General features: G+C 35.9%; 1 protein-coding gene across 4 annotated transcripts in view; it reads right to left on the bottom strand.

The window, feature by feature from the left end:
* TEX11 (testis expressed 11) overlaps positions 1-21,331 on the bottom strand; it is a 238,893-nt gene that overhangs the window by 164,683 nt on the left and 52,879 nt on the right. For all 4 annotated transcript variants that reach the window (XM_007097574.3, XM_042974295.1, XM_042974293.1 and 1 more), the window contains exon 9: positions 21,119-21,204. In XM_007097574.3, coding sequence (XP_007097636.2) covers positions 21,119-21,204 — 86 coding nt within the window. The remainder of the gene's footprint in view (positions 1-21,118; positions 21,205-21,331) is intronic.

Below are 21,331 nucleotides of genomic sequence, written 5' to 3' on the forward strand. Positions count from 1 at the left end.
CTATGCTTTAATTAGCAAACCATATTATCTATGGGACATTCCAATAATCACAAATAATATATTAATATGAGCCTCAGGGTTTTAAAACCTAAAACTTAAAAAGCAAAACAAAGATTATTCACCATAAAACTGGTATTCCAAGGAAGGATGTCAGTAAAATTTTGGTGAGCTGAACTAAATTGAAGACATTACTTTGAAATACTCCCTTTAAAAAACTCTAAAAGACTCAAAATTACCAAACTGAGTTTTCAGATCACTAACAAGAATACAACATGAGCCTAGTTATTCTAAGCTCTATCTCATAGAATGGTCTCCTTTGGTATATTAAACCTACTTCCAGTTTTTAAAATAACCAATGAGGACAAAACTTCTGCAATGGTGGTATAAGGAGCTCTTGGACCCTCTCCCCAGTGAAACAACAATTTGCCTGGAAAAATCAATTAAAAAAACAACCAGTTAAAGTCTCTGGAAATTTTCCTAAAGGCATATGGCAAATGGAAAAACATTTCTTTAAAACAACAACAACAACTAAATGTCAGTAAGAACAGTGAGAGTCTGTGTCATTTGAGTCACAATCTGCTTCTATCCACACCAGCTCCCTGTGATGAAAACTACTCCAGATGGGTGCTGTCAAGAAGGTAGTAATTCCCTTTCCCTCCAGCTCCTAGACTCCTAGGCTATGGTTTCACCTAGGAGGGACAGACTGCTAGCCTGTCTTATCCTCTCCAGGCCTGTGCTGTGGAAGTGCTATTCTGGGCAGGCACAATTAGAGGACAGGATCTTCCCTTACCCACCCAGTTTTCACTCTCAGGGTAAGGACTCTTACCCTAGGTGTGACAGGTCAAGAATACTGATACCCCAATCACCTTCAACCAGACTCATTAAGCAGAGGTTCTATGCCAGGAGGACATGCTAAGAAGATCAGCGGTTACCAATCTCCCCAACATCCACTCTTATACCAAAAGAAGCAAACCATGCTCCCCCTACCAACTCCAGTAGTGTGGCACACAGCTTCTGCCCAGGGGAAGAAACAGGCAATAAAGAAAAAAGAGTTCAGCATCTATGCTTATTTGGAATGAAGCAAAAAGTTCCTGCCTGAGGACACTGTCAAAAACAAGGGAAATTTTGGTAGTGAGCAATTTAAGAGGGGGTTGGTAGCTCTGTGGTAATAGTAGCAACAAGTGAAATAGCAGACCAGCAAGATTTTTAACAGAGAGAACCAGGGAAAGGGATAGCCAAGAAGAATAATGTGGGAGGTCACACTCATCCCTGGGGATACAGAAGGCTATGCATATGCTCTAGCTGCACCCCCTCAGGAGCAACCAGAAGGATATGTGGGGCAGACTAGAAAGCATTCCTCAAGGCACACACATATACATCAGCAAAGAGCCCTAAGCCTGGGACGCCTGGGTGGCTCAGTCGGTTAAGCATCCTCTTGATCTCAGCTCAGGTCTTGATCTCAGGATCATGCTTACGTACAAGCCTTGGAGTTGGGCCCCACACTGGGAGTGGAGCCTACTTAAAAAAACAAAACAACCCTAGGCCTGAGTGGCTCAAGTGACTTAAGTAGAACCTCTTACCAAATGCAGAAAATTTAACTACTCTGATCCAAGGTAATGGTAAGGAAGCTAAACTTAAAAATCAAATCACACTTCCAGTTTTCAGTTCCACATGGAACTTGGAAGTCACTACTTCATCTTAACAAGTAAAAAGCTGTAAAGACTAAAAAATCAACAACTCTTCTTGGATCCCTAAGAGAGGGGAGGACAAAGGGCAAACCACTGGCCCCCACATTGGAGAGATGGACAGGCAAATACAAGGAACTGTGGCTTACCATAGGAAGGACTCACCAGTGGAAACTGCCAAGGGAACCAGTGCTGAAGCAGGAAACTGTGAACTATAATTTACAGATTGCTGGAGGTTCATTGTGAACAAGTCTGAGAACTTAAAACTCCAGGAAAACATAGTCTTAGGGGGATACAGACAATATTGTCAGATTTACCTCCAGTTGCTCAAGATTCCCATAGTAAATATCAAAGAAAATCCTCTTGGGCTCTGTCAGGAATTGATGATAAGGAACCAATCTGTTCTTAACAAGGCCTGACTTCAAGGGAAACTAACTAGTGTCTAACCTCCTGGGGTATTATCAGAGACTAACTGACCTGGGGAAGAGAAACACTCAACTCTAGACTACTCTAGCCAGGCTATACTACCTAAGAGTGAAAAAAAAACTGGTAAATATTTGTGAAGTTCACAGTTCAGAGGCATACACTCACCAAAAGACTAAGAACCAAACACAGGACTATAGAACTCTTACCCTCCCCAACACCTAACCACCATGTTAGTAAAGACCTATTTACAGGGGTGCCTGGGTGGCTCAGTCGGTTGAGCATCTGACTTCGGCTCAGGTCATGATCTCATCAGTTGATGAGTGTGAGCCCCGCGTCGGGCTCTGTGCTGACAGCTCAGAGCTTGGAGCCTGCTTCAGATTCTATGTCTCCCTCTCTCTCTGCCCCACCCCTGCTCATGCTGGCTCTCTTTGTCTCAAAAATAAATAAACATTTAAAAAAAGACCTATTTACAGCAGTTCCTTTTACCCAGTACAACATGTCAAGTTATCAAGAAAAAATCACAAGGAATACCAAAAGGCAAAAAGAAACACAATTTGAAGAGACAGAGAAAGTACTGGAACCAGATATGGCAAGGATATTAGAATTAACAGTCCAGAAATTTAAAATAAGACAGATGGGCAATGTAAGCAAAGAGATGGAAATTCTAAAAAAGAACCAAAAAGGATTGCTAGAACTAGAAATGACTGTAAATGACATGAAGAATGTCTTTGATGGGTTTTTTTAATAAACTGGACATGGCTGAGGAAACAATCTATGAGTATCCTTGAAAACAAAAAGCAAAGGGAAGAAAGACTGAAAAAAAACCCAGAACAGAATATCCAAAAACTATGGCACACCTACAAAAGGTATAACGTAAGTATAATGGGAATACAAAAAGGAGGAAAAAGAGAAAAAGAAACAGGGGAAATATTTTGAAACAATAAAGAATGAGAATTTCCCTAAATTAATGTCTGATATCAAACCACAGATCCAGGAATCTCAGAGAACACTAAGCAGTATAAATACCAAAAAAAAAAAAAAAATTACACCTAGGGATATCATTTTCAAATTACAGAAAATCAAAAATAAAGAAAAAATCCCTAAACAAGCTAGAAGAAAAAATACCTTATCTATAAAAGTACAAAAATAATAATTACACTCAACTTCTCAGAAACCATGCAAGCAAGAAGAGAATACAGTGAAGTATTTAAAGTGTTGAGAGAAAAATACCACCAACCTAGAATTCTGAACCCTAAGAAAATATCATTCAAAAGTAAATGAAAAATAAAGACTTTCTCAGATAAACAAAAACTGAGAGAATTTGTTGTCGGTAGACTGGCCTTATAAGGAATGTTAACAGAAGTTCTTTAGAAAGAAGGGAAATAATACAGGTCAGAAACTCGTATCTGTATAAAATAAGGAAGAGCATCAAAGAAGGAAGAAATTAAGGTAAAATAAAAACGTTTATTTTTCTTAATTTTTCTAACAGAAAACAATTTGAAATAATAGCAACAATATATTCAATTATGTATGCTTATTTATAGGCTATATATATATATATATATATATGCTTAGAATAAAGTAAAATAAATGACAGCAATGATACAAATGGATGGGAAGGGGGAATTCTGAAGAATTCTTACAAAGTACTGACACTACTCATGAAGTGGTATAGTGTTACCTGAAAGTGGACTTGGATTAATTGTAAATGTATATTGCAAACTTTGGGGAAGCCACTAAAAAAGTTAAAATAAAAAAGAAGTGGGGCGCTTGACTGGCTCAGTTGGTGGAGCATGCTTCTCTTGATCTCGGGTTGTGAGTTTGAGCCCATGCTGGGTATAGAGATAACTTAAAACTAAAATCTTTTAAAAAAGTAGTATAACCTATATGCTAATGAAAGAAAGATGGAATCGTATAAAATACTCAACTAAAACCACAAATGACAGTAGGAAAAAAGCACAAAGGCAACAAATAGACAACAGTAATGAATATTGTAGATATTAATCCAACAATATCATCATCACTTTGAATTTCAATGGTCTAAATACACCAATTAAAAGACAGAGACTGTCAAAGTGGATCAAAAATATACCCCAACTCTGTGTTGTCTATAAGAAAACCACTTTAAATATAAAGACACATAGACATTAAAAGTAAACAGATAAAGAAAAAATATACCATGCTAAAATTATCCAAAGAAAGCAGGAGTAGGTATATTAATTTCAGCGAGCAGAGTTCTAAGTAAGGGAGGGGCGCCCGGGTGGCTCAGTTGGTTGAGCATCAGACTTCGGCTTGGGCCATTATCTCACTGTCCGCGAGTTCGAGTCCTGCGTCAGGCTCTGTGCCAACAGCTTGGAGCCTGAAGCCTGCTTTGGATTCTGTGTCTCCCTCTCTCTCTCTCCATCTCCCCGCTCGTGCTCTGTCTCTCTCTCTCAAAATAAAATAAAAACATAAAAAATTAAAAACAAAACAAAGTAAGGGAAAGTATTAGGGATAAGGAAGGGCATAACATAATGATAAAAGGGTCAAAACTCCAGGAAGACATACAATTCTTAATGTGTATGAGCCTAACAGAGCATCAAACTGTGTGAGGCAAAAACTGATAGAACAGCAAAGAAAAATAGATGGATTTACTATCATTGTTGAATATTTCAACACCACTCTCTCAGAAATAGAGCAGGCAAAAAAACAAACAGTAAGAACATAGTTGAACTCAACAACACCATCAATCAATTGGATATAACTGACATCTATAGACTACTACATCCAACGACAACAAAATACACATTCTTACCAAACTCATATGGAACATTTACCAAGATAAACCACATTGTGGGCTATAAAACAGACTTTAACAAATTTATAAGTATAGAAGTCATATAATGTCTGCTCTCAGGCCACAATGGAATTAAACTAGAAGTAAATAATGGAAAGATAGCTGAAAAATCCCAAAATATGTGGAGATTAAACAATACCCCTCTAAATAACACATGGGTCAAAGGAGAAATTTCAAAATAAGTTTAAAAATATTTTGTACTAAATGAAAATGAATACACTACTTATCAAAATGTGTGAGATGCAGCAAAAGCAGTGCTTAGAGAAAAAGTTATATCATTGAAAATATAGATTAGAAAAGAAGATCTAAAATCAATAATCTAAGTTTCCACCTTAAGTAACTACAAAAAGACAAGCAAATTAAATCCAAAGAAAGCAGAAGGGAAAAACTGAAAAGAATTAGAGCAGAAATCATAAAATTGAAAACAAGAAATCAACAGAGATCAATAGAGTAAAATCAATGAAACCAAAAGCTGGTGTCTGAAATTATCAGTAAAACTGATAAGCCTCTAGCCAGGCTAAGAAAAAAAGAGAGGACACAAACTATTACTGTCATAAATGAGGGGCACCTGGCTGGCTCAGTTGGTAGAGCTTGTGACTCTTGATCACCGGGTTGTGAGTGCGATGTTGAGTGTGGCAATTACTTTTAAACAATCGTAAAAAACAAACAAAAAAAAACCCCAAACCAAGAAAAAGGGGACATCACTACAGATACCATGAAAATTTTAAGGGTAATAAAGGAATACTATAAATAACTAAATAACTCTGTGCCCACAAATTTGATAACCTAGATTAAATGGACCAATTACTTGAAAGATATAAGCAGGGGAGTGTGGGTGGCTCAGCCTGTTAAACGTCCAACTTCGGCTCAGGTCATGATCTTACAGTTCATGGGTTCAAGCCCCACATCAGGCTCTGTGCTGACAGTGCAGAGCCTGCTTCGAATTCTCTCTCTCTCCCTCCCTCTCTCTCTGCCCCTCCCCCACTTGTACTTTCTCATTCTCTCAAAATAAACTTTAACAATGTTTGAAAAAAAAAAGATACAAGCAGCCAAAACTCACACAAAAACAGTCTAAATAGGCCATTATCTACCAAAGAAATTGAATAAAAACTTAACAATATCCCAAAACAGAAAGCACCAAGCTCAGATGTGCTCACTGGTAAATTCTACTAAACATTTAAGGAAGAAATTATACCAATTCTCTACAATCTCTTTATGACAGAAGCAGATGGAATATGGCCTAACTCATTCTATGAAGCCAGCATTACCCTAATACCCAAACCAGTCAGACATTACAGGAAAGCTATGACCCAATACATGTCATGAACACAGATGTAAAAATACTCAATAAAATATTAGCAAATAAAATCCAAAAAATAATTTTAAAAAATTATACACAACAACAAAGTGAAATTTATCTCAGGTATGCAAGGCTGGTTCAACATTCTAAGTCTATATGAAGTGGCAAAAGATGAGAATAGACAATACAATATTGCAGGACAGGACTGCAGGTACACAACTTTAAGGTTTATTATAAAGTTACAGCAATCAAGATAGTGCATTATTATGGTAATCAAGGAATTGGCTAAAGAAAATACAAATGGATTAATAGAACAGAATAGAGAGCCCCCATAAATACCTTAAACTGATCTTTGGCAAAGGAGCAAAGGTAATACAATGGATCAAAGATAAAGATAGTCTCTTCAAACAAATGATGATGGAACAACTGAACATCAACATGCTCCCCCCACAAAAAAAGAATCCAGACACAGACCTTACATCTTTCACAAAAATTAACTCAAAAAGAATCATAGATCTAAATGAAAAGTGCAAAACTATAAAACTTCTAAAATATAGGATAAAACCTAGATGATGATCTTGAGTATTGTGATATCTTTTTAGATACAATACCAAGGAAACAATCCATGAAATAAATGACTGATAAGCTAGGTTTCATTAAAATTAAAAACTTCCTGGGGTGCCTGACTGGCTCAGTTGGTAGGGCATACAACTCTTTACCTTGGGGTTGTAAGTTCAAGCTCCATGTTGGGTATAGAGATTACTTAAAAATAAAATCTGTAAGAAAGTAAAAAAAATAAAAATAAAACTGCTTTGTGAAAGACAGTATCAAGAGAATTGGAAGATAAGCTGCAGATTCAGAGAAAATATTTGCAAAAGACACATATAATAAAGGACTGATATCTAAAATATACCAAAAAAAAACTTTTAAAACTCAACAGTAAAAAAAAAAATAAACAACTCAATTAAAACATGGTCCAAAGTTCCTAACAAATACCTCACCAAAAAAGATATACAGATGGCAAATAAGACTATTAAAAGATGTTCCACAGCGGGGCGCCTGGGTGGCTCAGTCGGTTAAGCCGCCGACTTCGGCTCAGGTCATGATCTCGCGGTCCGTGAGTTCAAGCCCCGCGTCGGGCTCTGTGCTGACAGCTCAGAGCCTGGAGCCTGTTTCAGATTCTGTGTCTCCCTCTCTCTGACCCTCCCCCGTTCATGCTCTGTCTCTCTCTGTCTCAAAAATAAATAAACGTTAAAAAAAAATTAAAAAAAAAAAAAGATGTTCCACATCATATGTCATGAGGAAAATGTAAATTAAAACAATAATAAAATAAATGCCAGTACACACCTATCAGAATAGCCAAAGTCTAAAACACTGACAAGCACCTAACACTGGTGAGAATGTGGAGTAATAAAGCTCTCATACATTGCTGGTGGGAATACAAAATTATACAGCCACCTTAAGAGAGTTTGGTGGTTCCTTGCAAAACAAAATATATTCTTACCATAACCCAGCAATCACGGTCCTTGGTATTTGCCCAAAAGAACGGAAAACATATGATCATACAAAAGTCTGCACGTGGACATTTATAGCAGCTTTATTCATAATTGACAAAATTTGGAAGCAACCACATGTCCTTCAGTAGGGAAATGGACAAATAAACTGTGGAACATGCAGACAATGGAATATTATATAGCACTAAAAATAAATGAGCTACTGAGACAAGAAAACACATGGAGGAAACACAAAACATTATTACAAAGTGAAAACAAGAAGCCAATCTGAAAATGATATACTATATGATTCCAACATTCCAGAAAAGGCAAAATTATTGGGACCAAAAAGATCAGTAGTTGATAGAGTTTAGGGAAAAGGGAGGGATGGATAGGCAGAGCACAGAGGATTTTTAGGAAAGTGAAACTATTCTGTATGATAACTAAAATGTTGTAATGGTGGATATATGTCATTATACATTTGTCTAAACCTGTAGAATATACAACAAGAGTGAACCCTGAGGTAAACTATAGAGTTGGGGGATTACAATGTGTCAATGTAGGCTCATTCTTAGTAAAAAATGTACCATTCTGGTGAGTGATGTTGATTAGGGTTAGGCTATGAATGTGCAGGATCAGGGGGCATGTGGAAAATCTCTGTACCTATCTCTCAAATGTGCTGCAAACCTAAAACTTCTCTAAAACACGTCTTTATTCAAAAATCATATTGCACTCATATTTGAGGGTCTGGGAGGTTGTGCACATGCCCAAGACTGCCCTCTCAGGCATGATCAGAAAAATAACCTACTAGCTATTAGCCCCTGGCTGAATGGAGAGCAAAATAATAAACTCACTGAACTATGAAAACAACCTCTAAGTCAAATACACATCCAACAGGAAAGAGTGAATATCTAACTGGCTAAGGGACTTTACATACCTTTGACCAACAAGTGGCTTATGTGGCTGCAGAGGTGAAGCCTAGAAAGCCACAGAAAGACAAAAACAAGGGGAAAAACTCTGAGCAGGAACATTATAGGTCACACACTGTGAGAAAAATAAACAGAATTAGTCCAGTCAAATGACCAAATAAATAAATAAACGAACAATAAAAAGAACAGTAAGTTCCAGAAAGGGGAGAAATTGGTATGCACACTTGCTGCCAGATATTATCCAAAATATCTAGTTTTCAACAAAATATTACAATACATGCAATAAAACAGTAAAGTGTGACTTATACAGAGGATAAAGAGAAGGCAACAGAAACTGCCTTTGAGAGGTCCCAGATATTGCACTTCAATACTTCAAAGCCGCCATTATAAACATATAGTTCTTTAAAGAAATATAGGAAACCATATTTAAAATATTAAAGGAAGGCATGATAACAATGATGCAAATAGAGAATAAGAGTACAATAATTAAGGGGCGCCTGGGTGGCCCAGTCGGTGAAGCTTCCGACTTTGGCTCAGGTCATAATCTCACGGTTCATGGGTTTGAGCCCCACATTGGGCTCTGTGCTGACAGTTCAGAGCCTGAAGCCTACTTCAGATGCTGTGTCCCCCTCTCTCTCTCTGCCCCTCCCCTACTCAAGTTCTCTCAAAATAAATAAACATTTAAAAAAATTAAAAATAAGAGTATAACAATTAAATGACAGGAATTATAAAAGAACTGAGTAGAAATTCTGAAGTTGAAAAGTAAAATAACTGAAATGGAAAATGCACTAGAGAGGCTCAAAAATAGATTTGAGCAGGCAAAAAAAAAGAATATATAAACTTGAAGATAGATTGATAGTGATTATACAAATCTGAAGAACAAACAGGGGAAAAGAGTGGAAAAAAAGAATAGAGTTTCAAAGACATGTCAGACATCATTCAGTATGACATATGCATGAGAGTACTAGAAGGAGAAAAGCAAGAGAAAGGAATAGAAAATATATTCAAGGAAATAGTGCTTGAAAACTTCCCAAATTTGATGGAAAACAATAATCTACACATCCAAGAAGTTTAATGGACTCCAAGGAGGATCACACATAAACAAATCCATGCCCAGACACATCATGGTCCAGTTACTGAAAGTAAAGATAAAGAGAAAATCTTGAAAGCAGTTAGAGAAAAATGACTCATCATTTAAAAGGAAATAAGATTAAAAGCTGGCTCTTTATCACAAATTATCAGTGCCAGAAAGCAGTGATGACGCAAAGTGCTTAAAGAGAAAAAACTGTCAACTAAGAATCCTATATCTAGAGACACTATTTTTCAAAAGAAGACTAAATACATTCCCAGATAAACAAAAACTGAAAGAATTTCTTGCTAGCTGATCTGCCTTACAAGAAATACAAAAGGACATTCTTCAGGCTGAAAGCAAATGACCCCAGAAAATAATGTGAATTCATATGAAGAAAAGTGTTAGCAATTATTTGAATAATTATAAAAGACAATATGACTACATATTTCTTATTTCCTCCCTTATTTAGAAAGCAACTACATAAATATCTATAAAATTTTATTGTTGGGGCATTACGTATTTAATATATTTTACTATGACAACACAAAGAAATGAGTGGGAATAAAGATATAAGTAGGGTAAGGAAATAAGACCAAATGTTAACTTAAATCTACAGGAATAAATGAAGAAAACCAAAACTGATGAGAAGACTAATTATATGAAGCAATAATTATAACCATGTATTGTTGAGTGTTTAAATATATGTAGGCACATGTATAATGAGCATAGCAAAAAAAGAAAAAAGGGAATCAAGTCAATATAGAAGTAAAACTTCTGCAATTTACTGAAAGTTCATATAAATCTGAAGTAGCTTCTAATAAATTAAGATGTATAATTGTAAGCCCAAGAACAACCATAAAGAAAATGAAGAATATATAATTTTAAAAATTATTTAACAATTTAAAATGGTATACTGTAAGATATCCATTTACAAGACCCAGCAATTCCACTTCTAGGTATATACACAAAAGAAGTGAAAGCAGGGACTTGAGCAGATACATATATACCAATGTTTACAGTATTATTATTCAGAATAACAAAAAAGATGGAAATAACCCAAATTTTCATCACCTGGTGAATGGATAAACAAAACGTGGTAAATCCATAAAATTGAATATTATTCACCCATAAAAAGAATGAAATACTGATACATGCTACTACATGGATGAACACTGAAAACATTATGCTAGTAAGCCAAACACAAAAGGACAAATAATGTATGACTGTATTCATGAGGACCCTAGAATATGCCAAGTCATAGAGATAGAAAGTAGAAAACAGGTTATTAGGGGTGAGCGAAAGGGGAGTTAGTGTTTAATGGGTACAGAATTTGTTTAGGATGATGAAAACATTCCAGAAGTAGACAGTGGTAATGGTTACACAACACTGTGAGTGTACTTAATGCCACTGAATTGTACACTTAAAGATGATTAAAACGGCAGTAAACTTTATGTTATGCATATTTTACCACAATAAATTATTGGTAAGGGGGGGGATGAAATTCTCATACACGCTACAATATGGATAAATCTTGAAAATATTCTCCTAGGGGGCACCTGGGCGACTCAGTCGGTTAAGCATCTGACTCTTGATTTCCGCGCAGGTCATGATCTCACAGTTTGTGAGTTCAAGCCCCGCATTGGGCTCTCTGCTGTCACCGCAAAGCCTGCTTCAGGTCCTCTCTCCCTTTCTCTCACTGCTCCTCCCCCCTTCAAAAATAAATAAACATTAAAAAAAAGAAAAATATTCTCCTAAGTGAAATAAGCCAGACACAAAAAGACAAATATTATATGATTCCACTTACATGAAATACCTAAGATAGGCAAATTCACAAAGACATAAAGTAGATTAAAGATTACTAGGGACTGGGGAAGGAGGAAGGTGGAGTTAACGTTAAAAAGTTAGAGTTTTTGGGGCGCCTGTGTGCCTCAATCAGTTAAGCGTCTGACTTCAGCTCAAGTCATGATCTCACGGCTTGTGGGTTCAAGCCCCGCATCGGGCTCTGTGCTGACAGCTCAGAGCCTGGAGCTTGCTTCGGATTCTGTGTCTCCCTCTCTCTCTGCCCCTCCCCCACTCACACTCTGTCTCTCTCTCTCTCTCTCTCTCTCTCAAAAATAAATAAACATTAAAAAATTTTTTTAAAAGTTAGAATTCTGTTTGGGGTGATGAAAAATTTTTTGAAGTAGATTGTAATGATGGTTGTACAACACCATGAATGTAATTAATGCAATTGTACATTTAAAATAATTAAAATAGCAGATTTTATGTTATATATATTCATTACCACAATAAAAAATAAATTCATTAAGTTTCAAAAGATATTCACTTAGGATAAAAAAAGTAGTAAAGGAGGAAAAGGGTATTTGAAATATGTAGTCATGGACATGTAGAAAACAAAAAGCAAAATATCAGCTATAAATCCAACAATAACGTCAACATTGGAAAGATGAATGGATTAAACAATAAAATCAAATGGCAGGGATTTCAGACTGAAGTTTTAAAAAATATCCAACTACGTACTGTTAACAAGAAACACACTTTAGATTCAAGGATACAAAGAGGTTGAAAGAAAAGGATGGAAAAAGATATACCACGTAAACAACCATAAGAGTACTATCTAGAGTGGCTATGCCAATATCAGACGAAATAGACTTTAAGACAAAAAACAAATATTACCAGAGATAGAGGGATATTTTATAATGATAAAAAAGCTAATCTATCAGGATAATAGAACAATTATAAACATATATAAGCTTAACAACACAGTCCCCAAAATACATAAAATGAAAGTTGACAAAACTGAATCAAGAGATACATAATTCAACAATGACAGTTGAGCATTTCAATACCCCACTTTCAATAAAAGAAGTAGGCAGAGCATCAAAAAGGATAGAGAAGACCTGAACAACACTATATTACCTACTAACATAACAGACATCTATACCATACTCCACCCAATAGCAACAGATACACCTTCTTCTCAAGTGAACACAGAACATTCTCCAGAATAAAATATATTAAAAAGCCTCAGATTTAACAGAATTGAAGTCATAGGAAGTATGTTCTTCACCTAAGTGAAATTAAATTAGAAATCAAGTAGATATGTGGAAATTAAACAACACACTCCTAAATAATCAATGAGTCACAAGAGAAATTAGAAAATACCTTGAGCTGAGTGAAAAGGAAAACAACATACCAAAACTTATAGGATGGAAAGCAATGGTTAGGGGAAATTTTATACCTATAATAATACTAAAAGAGAAGTAAGATCTGAACTTTCCATATTAGGAGAATGGAAAAGAAAGAGCAAACTAAATCTAAAACAAGCACAGAGAGGGAAAGTCATAAAGATTACAGGGGAAATTAAGTTAAATAACTGAAATACAATAGGAAAAAAACAATAGAACCAAAAGCTGATGCTTTGAAAAGATCCAACAAATTGACAAACATTTAGCTAGACTGACCAAAAAAAAGGAAAGACTCATATTAGTCAAAATCAGGAATCAAAGATGGAACATCATTACTGACCTTTGGAGAAAAACTATTCCTAAAAGACTGGAGATCTTGGGGCACCTGGGTGGCTCAGTCGGTTAAGTGTCCGACGTTGGCTCAGGTCATGATCCAAACGGTCTGTGAGTTCGAGCCCCGTGTCAGACTCTTTGCTGACAGCTCAGAGCCTGGAGCCTGCTTCGGATTCTGTGTCTCCCTCTCTCTCTGACCCTCCCCCATTCATGCTCTGTCTCTCTCTGTCTCAAAAATAAATAAATGTAAAAAAAAAAAAAAAAAAGACTGGAGATCTTGTGTCCCAGCTAGATGTCCCTGTATAAATCTCTCTACACGTACATTTTCATATCTACACAAGATGAAATTGATCAATACCAGTCATTTTCAAACTGTAAGCAAGCTAATCATTTTTTTCAAACAAAATCTTACAAGGATATACTACTTTAAAAAATTATTAATGTCTAACTTCTCTAAAACAAGATGAGTATCTTAGAGGATTGCGGCTAAGTCTCCTTTTCCTTTTAGAGGAGATTCTGAAGTTTTTCTGGTAGAACCAGAGAGCACCACAGAATATAGTTCCTAAATTACTGAACCAGACGATCTATGAAGATTCTTACAGCTGTTTAGTAAAGATTCTTACAGTGTTTAGTAAATTATCTTGTTAAAATTGCTGTTATACACTCTTATGTGGATCCTGAGAAACGTAACAGAAACCCATGGGGGAGGGGAAGGAAAAAAAAAAAAAAGAGGTTAGAGTGGGAGAGAGCCAAAGCATAAGAGACTGTTAAAAACTGAGAACAAACTGAGGGTTGATGGGGGGTGGGAGGGAAGGTAGGGTGGGTGATGGGTATTGAGGAGGGCACCTTTTGGGATGAGCACTGGGTGTTGTATGGAAACCAATTTGACAGTAAATTTCATATATTAAATAAATAAAAAATAAAAAATAAATAAAAAATAAAAAAAAATTGCTGTTATACAATTCATTCTATTTCCACAAGATGGTGCTAATACATTCCAGTTACCATTAAAATAGGTCTTATATATGATCAACTTTATAGTTAATAATTTTATGATAGTCTATGATTATATAATACCTTTAACTTTTCAAAGTCCTATTATGTCACTTATGTCATCTTCATTACAAGCTTGTAACACAGATAATACTGTACCCATTTTTCAGATAAGGACATTGCAAGCACATTGTTAGGTGAATGACACAAAGTCACACAATTGATTAGTAACAGATTTTCTACTGCTAGCTCTGTGATCGTTCTTTAGATCACATTGCCTGCCCATAAATAATACTGCTGGGGCACCTGGGCGGCTCAGTTAAGCATCCGACTTCAACTAAGGTCGTTGAGTTCAAGCCCCATGTCAGGCTCTGTGCTGACAGCTTGGAGCATGGAGCCTGCTTCAGATTCTGTCTCCCTTTCCCTGCCCCTCCCCCACTCATGCTCTCTAGCTCTCTCTCTCTCAAGTATAAATAAACAAAAATTTTAAAAAATACTAATAATACTGTCAAATTCTCAAGATTTTGGGCTGAGAATAAAGGGAAAATAAAGGGATAAACATTAAGGAGCATTAACTGATGCATGGCGTCTGGGTGGCTCAGTCAGTTGGCTGGCTGACTCAATTTCCACTCAGGTCATGCTCCTGCAGTTTATGGGTTCGAGCCCCACATTGGGCTCTGCACTGACAGTGTGAAGTCTGCTTGAGATTCTCTCTCTCCCTCTCTCTCTACCCCCCCACCTCTCTCTCTTTCTCTCTCAAAATAAGTAAATAAACTTTAAAAAAAACTGATACAAATTTTCATTGGGCTCATATACTGAATCATCAATATTTGTGCATAAAATACACTTCTATTTCCTTTGTTCTTTCCTTATTAGAAGACCTCTGGTGGGGTGTGTGGCTGGCTCAGTCAGTAGAGCATGCAATGCATGATCTTGGGGTTGTAGGTTCAGGCCCCACATTGTGTATAAAGATTACTTAAAAATATAAAATCTTTAGGGGCGCCTGGGTGGCTCAGTCAGTTAAGCAGCCAACATCGGCTCAGGTCATGATCTCGCGGTCCGTGAGTTCAAGCCCCGCGTCGGGCTCTGTGCTGACAGCTCAGAGCCTAGAGCCTGTTTCAGATTCTGTGTCTCCCTCTCTCTGACCCTCCCCCATTCATGTTCTGTCTCTCTCTGTCTCAAAAATAAATAAACGTTAAAAAATTTTTTTTAAATAAAATCTTTAAAAAAAAAAACAGAAGACCTCTGGTAATATATATTCCTGTATAACCACAGTAAAGGCTAAGCACTGATAAATAAAAATATCTCATAAATACTTACCTTATTGTAAACATAATAGCTATTTTGAAACCCAACATGGAAATTTCTAACTAATCTAGTTCACTACCTCTAAGCACTATGAATTTAGAAAACAGTAGCATAATTTTTGCTAAATTCTCCTCTTTTGATCCCATGAGAGATGCAAGAAGTTTTACAGAAGCAGGAAAGAGACACACATCCCATGCAGAGTAAAAACTATTCCTAACTAATAGGAAGCAACTCACATTAGCTACCAATTGAGTCAGGTTTTAGATTAGCTTTAGAGAAATTAAAAGTGGTGTTAGAGGGCACGTGGGTGGCTCAGTCGGTTGGCGTCCGACTTAGGCTCAGGTCATGATCTCGTGTTTCTTGAGTTCAGGCCCCAGCCTGCTTTGGATTCTGTGTCTCCCCTCTCTCCGCCCCTCCCCTGTTTGTGCTCTCTCTCTGTCTCTCAAAAAATGAACAAATGTTTAAAAACAATTTTTTTAAGTGGTGTTAGAAGACCTCAAAAATTACTCCTCCTCTAACATACTGTCTACCTAATCCAAAAAGTCTAGCACACTACGTCTAGATTGTGGGGTTTTTTAAAAGAAAATATAAACTCTAGGGGCACCTAGGTAGCTCAGTTGATTAAGCATCCGATTCTTGGTTTTGGCTCAGGTCATTATCTCCCAGTTCATGGGTTCAAGTCCCATGTCACGTTCTGCACTTACAGCTGTGGAGCCTGCTTAGGATATTCTCTCTCTCTCTCTGCCCCTCCCCTGCTCGCTCTCTCTCTCTCTCTCTCTCAAAATAAGTAAACATTAAAAAAAGAAAATATAAACTGTAATCACGGTCTCAGAAGAACGCTGAAGAAATCACGCATGCTTTCTTTGGATTCTGAAGGGGAAAGGGCAGCACAGAGCTCTCGCACAAAGGGTTGAGAAATACTCCCAATTTAACCTACAAAGAACTTGTCAGGAATTTATAAGCAATCTCTGACCCATAGGTCAAAGAAATAGGGTCATTTATATTTCATTTATTAAGATCAATTAGATTATTTTTTATAGAACACCTTCAGGGCTTTATCCAATTCTCCATGATTTTGTTCAATTCAAATGTCTTCTGTCATCTTCTCAATCTATCTCACTGTCTCTAACAAGAGATCACCAAATCAGAATTGTCCCATGTATACTCTTTGGCTTGGTTTCATTCCATTAATTTTCCTTATTTACAGTCCATTTTGAAAAAACTCCTCAATTCCTTAAATCCTCCAAATGCATTTCAATGATTGTCATGTCTTCCTTGTCATTTAACATATTAAAAAACCTTTTAAGAACTATTTGTGGCACACCTTGGTGGCTCAGTTGGTTGAGCACTGGACTCTTGATTTCAGCTCAGGTCATGATCTCATGGTTTGTGAGTTCAAGCTCCACATTGGGATCTGCACTCAGCACAGAGCCTGCTTGGGAATTTTTCTCTCTCCCTCCCTCTCTCTCTGCCCTTCTCCCCACTAAAAATAAATGAATAAACATTTTTTTAAACTTTGAAAAATGTTAATACTGAACATTTATGAGTGTGGGATTACAAAGGACTTTTACTTACCATATATATTTGTAACATTTAAATTTTTATAATTAGCATATATAACTTCTTTAGTCAGCAAAGAAATTTTATTTTATTTAATCAGCAAAGAAATTTTAAACATTCCTACTATATCCACTATATTACCCTTTCATTTTGACAGTTTTCCTCTATATTTAATTTGCCACAATTAGCAAATAGGTCTTCTTACAGCAAAAGGAAAAAAAAGTGAGCCTCCCAAGTGTTTCCCAACCAGTAGCTCCAAGTAACATAGTTGAATGATTTAGAAAAAAACTACTAGACATAAAAGAAAAATTATCCATGATTAAGAATATGACTAAGGTAGAGGTTAGAGTGGGAGAGAGCCAAAGCATAAGAGACTCTTAAAAACTGAGAACAAACTGAGGGTTGATGGGGGGTGGGAGGGAGGGGAGAGTGGGTGATGGGTATTGACGAGGGCACCTTTTGGGATGAGCACTGGGTGTTGTATGGAAACCAATTTGACAATAAACTTCATATATTGAAAAAAAAAAGAATATGACAAAGGTTTGGGATTAAAGTCCTTTTCTCCCAGGGAGAAAAAATATCTGTAAAATCTCTGCAGTAAATCAGTGTAACCACGAAGCCTTTTGAGTTAGACTTATTTGTATTTGTTTGGTTTACAGTGCTTCTTTTAGAATACTAATTAGTTACAGTGCAATTTCTGTACACCTTTTATAAAAAGCCAAATTTAACATAATATATATACAAATTGTTAGGACTTTAAAAGATCAACACTACATTTAAATTCCACCAGGACAATTGAAATCCCCTAGATTGTGGAAGAAAGAAAGTTCTGTATCTGTCAATAGTCTCTTCCCATCTACTTATGCGTGTCTTATGCTAGGAGCAGAGAGCAGAGCTCAATAGGCAAGAACTACAAAAGGGGAGGAGTTGGAGGGAGGAAATTTTTTTTTAAAGTTTATTTATTTTTTAATAATCTCTACACCCAACATGGGGACTGAACCCACACTTCAAGATCAAGCGTCATATGCTCTTCCAACTGAGCCAGCCAGGTGGCCCAAAAAAATGCATTTTATTAAACAAAAGAACTCTTAAATATTATTTCCAAAGCTAGCATTCTGATTTCAAAGACCTCAAATTTTATATTGAACAGAGTCCTAACTAAATTTGTCATTGAATACACTGAGGTGGGTACCTTGATTCCTATAGTAAAGTAACCTAAAGGATTCCCAAATTTCATTCATAATTACAGCAAGATTCCCTTAATCTGTGGACCTCTAATAAGGGGACATGATCAAAAGAATGTGGCAGAAAGCAGGAATAATAGCAGCTGTTCATGAACTTTTCATAGCAAAATAAAAGGCAGGGAGAGACAAAAACTGAGAAAGGTCCTGAATTGAGTGAGATCTGTTAACAAGAATTGAGAGACAGAAAAGAACTTTATAAATAATACTCACCACCACCCTTTATGTTCTAGGCTTCTATTTCAACAAAATTCTAATATACTATAGCAATTTTTATATCTTATTTGTGTAAAACTGTGGTTTTTCCTTTTAGACTAAATGGGTACTTTCAAATTGTATATAACCTGTACCTTAAGATATTCACTAACTTCAAAAGACTTAAGCCTGTAGAAAGCACACTCACTTTCCATTGCCTCCTTCTGGTATAAAATTTATAGAGAAGGATGCTTAATTAGCAGCTGTTTATTCCTGCTGTAGCACCAACTGCTCCCAATACTCAACACATGGATAATTAAAGCACAAAGAAAAATGGCTCCAAAGATTAGCAGTGTATGATAGAAAATGTAGGTGTTTGTCTTTATGATATACTTACCTGGGAAATCAATAAGTAATCCACATTTGATATGACTGTCATAAATTTCAGAATAAACTAGTGGACTGGCCACATTAGGGTTCATTTGCTGTAAATAGCAAACATGTCATCTAGAGATAGCAGCAACAGCTACCATTTACTAAGCAGTTTTCTATTTCCCAAGCAAGCTATTGAATGCTCTACAATACATATATCAACATATTTAAGTTGTGCAATAATCATAAAAAGTAGGTATCACAATATTAATAATTTCACACCAAAATCATAGATGACTCAAATTTTGACTGAGTTGATCTAATACTAGAAAAACTATCCATTGTGCTGAAATTCCTATCGTTAATAAGATTGATATATTTTTTGCCTCTTTTACAACACACTAAAATATAATTTTTCAGGGCATTTGAAAATACTTCACCAAGTTATTTTTATATCCCCAAAAGAGGAGAAAAATACAACCAAGCAGAGATTAAAATCATATATAATAACTAGCACTAGATAGAATTCAAGTTCTTCCTGTTTTCTCCATTCTCATTCTAATTACAAGAACACAAAAGACTCAAAATGCAGTGGTTCTCTATTAAATTTATCATATAGATTTTGATGAAAATATGACTGTGGGTCAAATTATATTCCTAAAAATATAGCCAATAAATATACAGTAAAAATCTGATGGGGCGCCTGTGTGGCTCAGTCAGTTAAGCATCAGATTTCAGCTCAGGTCATGATACGTTTGTGGATTCGAGATGCGTCAGGCTCCCCCCCTCTGTCCTTCCCCCACTCACTCTCTCTCTCTCTCTCTCTCTCTCTCTCTCAAAAATAAAAAACATTAAAATAAATTAAACCTGTTATAAAACCCATGCTAAACTAGTCAGCTCCTTTGGTTATAATTGAAATAATTCAATTTATTAAAATGTGATTATATAATTATAAAGTGATTTCCACTTGTGTGAAACATTCTAAATTGAGACAAGTATATCTCTTATAACTGTATAAGCCTGTTCTGCGAGACATGGTTCTTTATAGACTTTGATCACTCTTTACACTTTAAAAAGTCTTTTACATAAAAAGTTATTTGCATAAATATTTGGTTAGAGATATATACACCTGTGATTGCTATAATCTTAAAGTCCATATATGTATTATTTTGTTAGTGGCAAATGTAATTTTCACCATAGTCAAACTAACCCTGAAAACATCTCCAAATAACCAGAACTAACCCTATACTGAGAATGGAGAAACATTTAGTGAACTGATTTGATGTATTTCACTCCATAATCTTTTGAGGTCCAAAGCACCTTATGTGACATCTCCAGAAAAATTCATTTTTCACATAAATTCATTTAACTAGCAATTATTAAGTATCTACTATGTGTCAGAACCTGTGCTGTGCCTAGGTATTTGGCCAAAGACAGAGTTCTTGTATACAGTTGTTATATTTTTACGCTATTCCCTTAATATTTATAGATTCAACACAACAGTATAAATATTAGTATAATACTGATCATATAGTAAGTGCTAAATATATACTTATTTCAATGACATTAAAATACCAAAATTCACTTTAAGACTAACAATTTTAGGGGCGCCTGGGTGGCTCAGTCGGTTGAGCATCCGACTTCGGCTCAGGTCATGATCTCACGGTTCGTGAGTTCGAGCCCCATGTTGGGCTCTGTGCTGACAGCTCCGGGCCTGGAGCCTGCTTCAGATTCTGTGTCTCCCTCTCTCTCTGCTCCTCCCCTGCTCACACTCTGTCTCTCTCTCAAAAATAAACAAAGATTAAAAAAAATTTTTTTAATTCATGTCTTTAAAAAAAAAAAGATTAACAATTTTAGCTGATCCTGATCCTATTCTCACCCATCTACCTTACACTCTGGGGTTGGCGGACAGCAATATGTACCAAAACAAAAATTTTTTTTTAATTCCATGTTCTTGATGGTGATACAAAGGAGGAATTAAAGAAGAACATACACTTCTGTTATATCAATAATAGAATACATTTTCCTATCAACTGGCAACATGTAAGAATAAACAACACATGTTAAAGGAATAAATAAATTTAGCATGTTGGCTTTTGACGTCACAGAATGTTTAAACTGACAAAGTACCATACAGTAAGTATTAAGTGAACTGTATGATATCCCTAAATTTTTTATTTATATTACCTAAGCCAGAAAGAACTTTCATCATATTTATTCTGCTTGTAGGCTTCTATTCCAAAGTTGTAACAGAGAATATGAAGATATCCAGTCTGCAATAATAAAAAAAAAAGTCAGATTCATGATTTAAAGTATTCTGTGCATCAAAATAACCCAATCTTCCTTATCAAAACCTCCAAAATTATGTAAAGAGGAGTTACAAAATATTCATGTTGAGGC

This window comes from Panthera tigris, chromosome X (assembly GCF_018350195.1).
Source record: "Panthera tigris isolate Pti1 chromosome X, P.tigris_Pti1_mat1.1, whole genome shotgun sequence".
NCBI classification, from domain to species: Eukaryota; Metazoa; Chordata; class Mammalia; order Carnivora; family Felidae; genus Panthera; species Panthera tigris.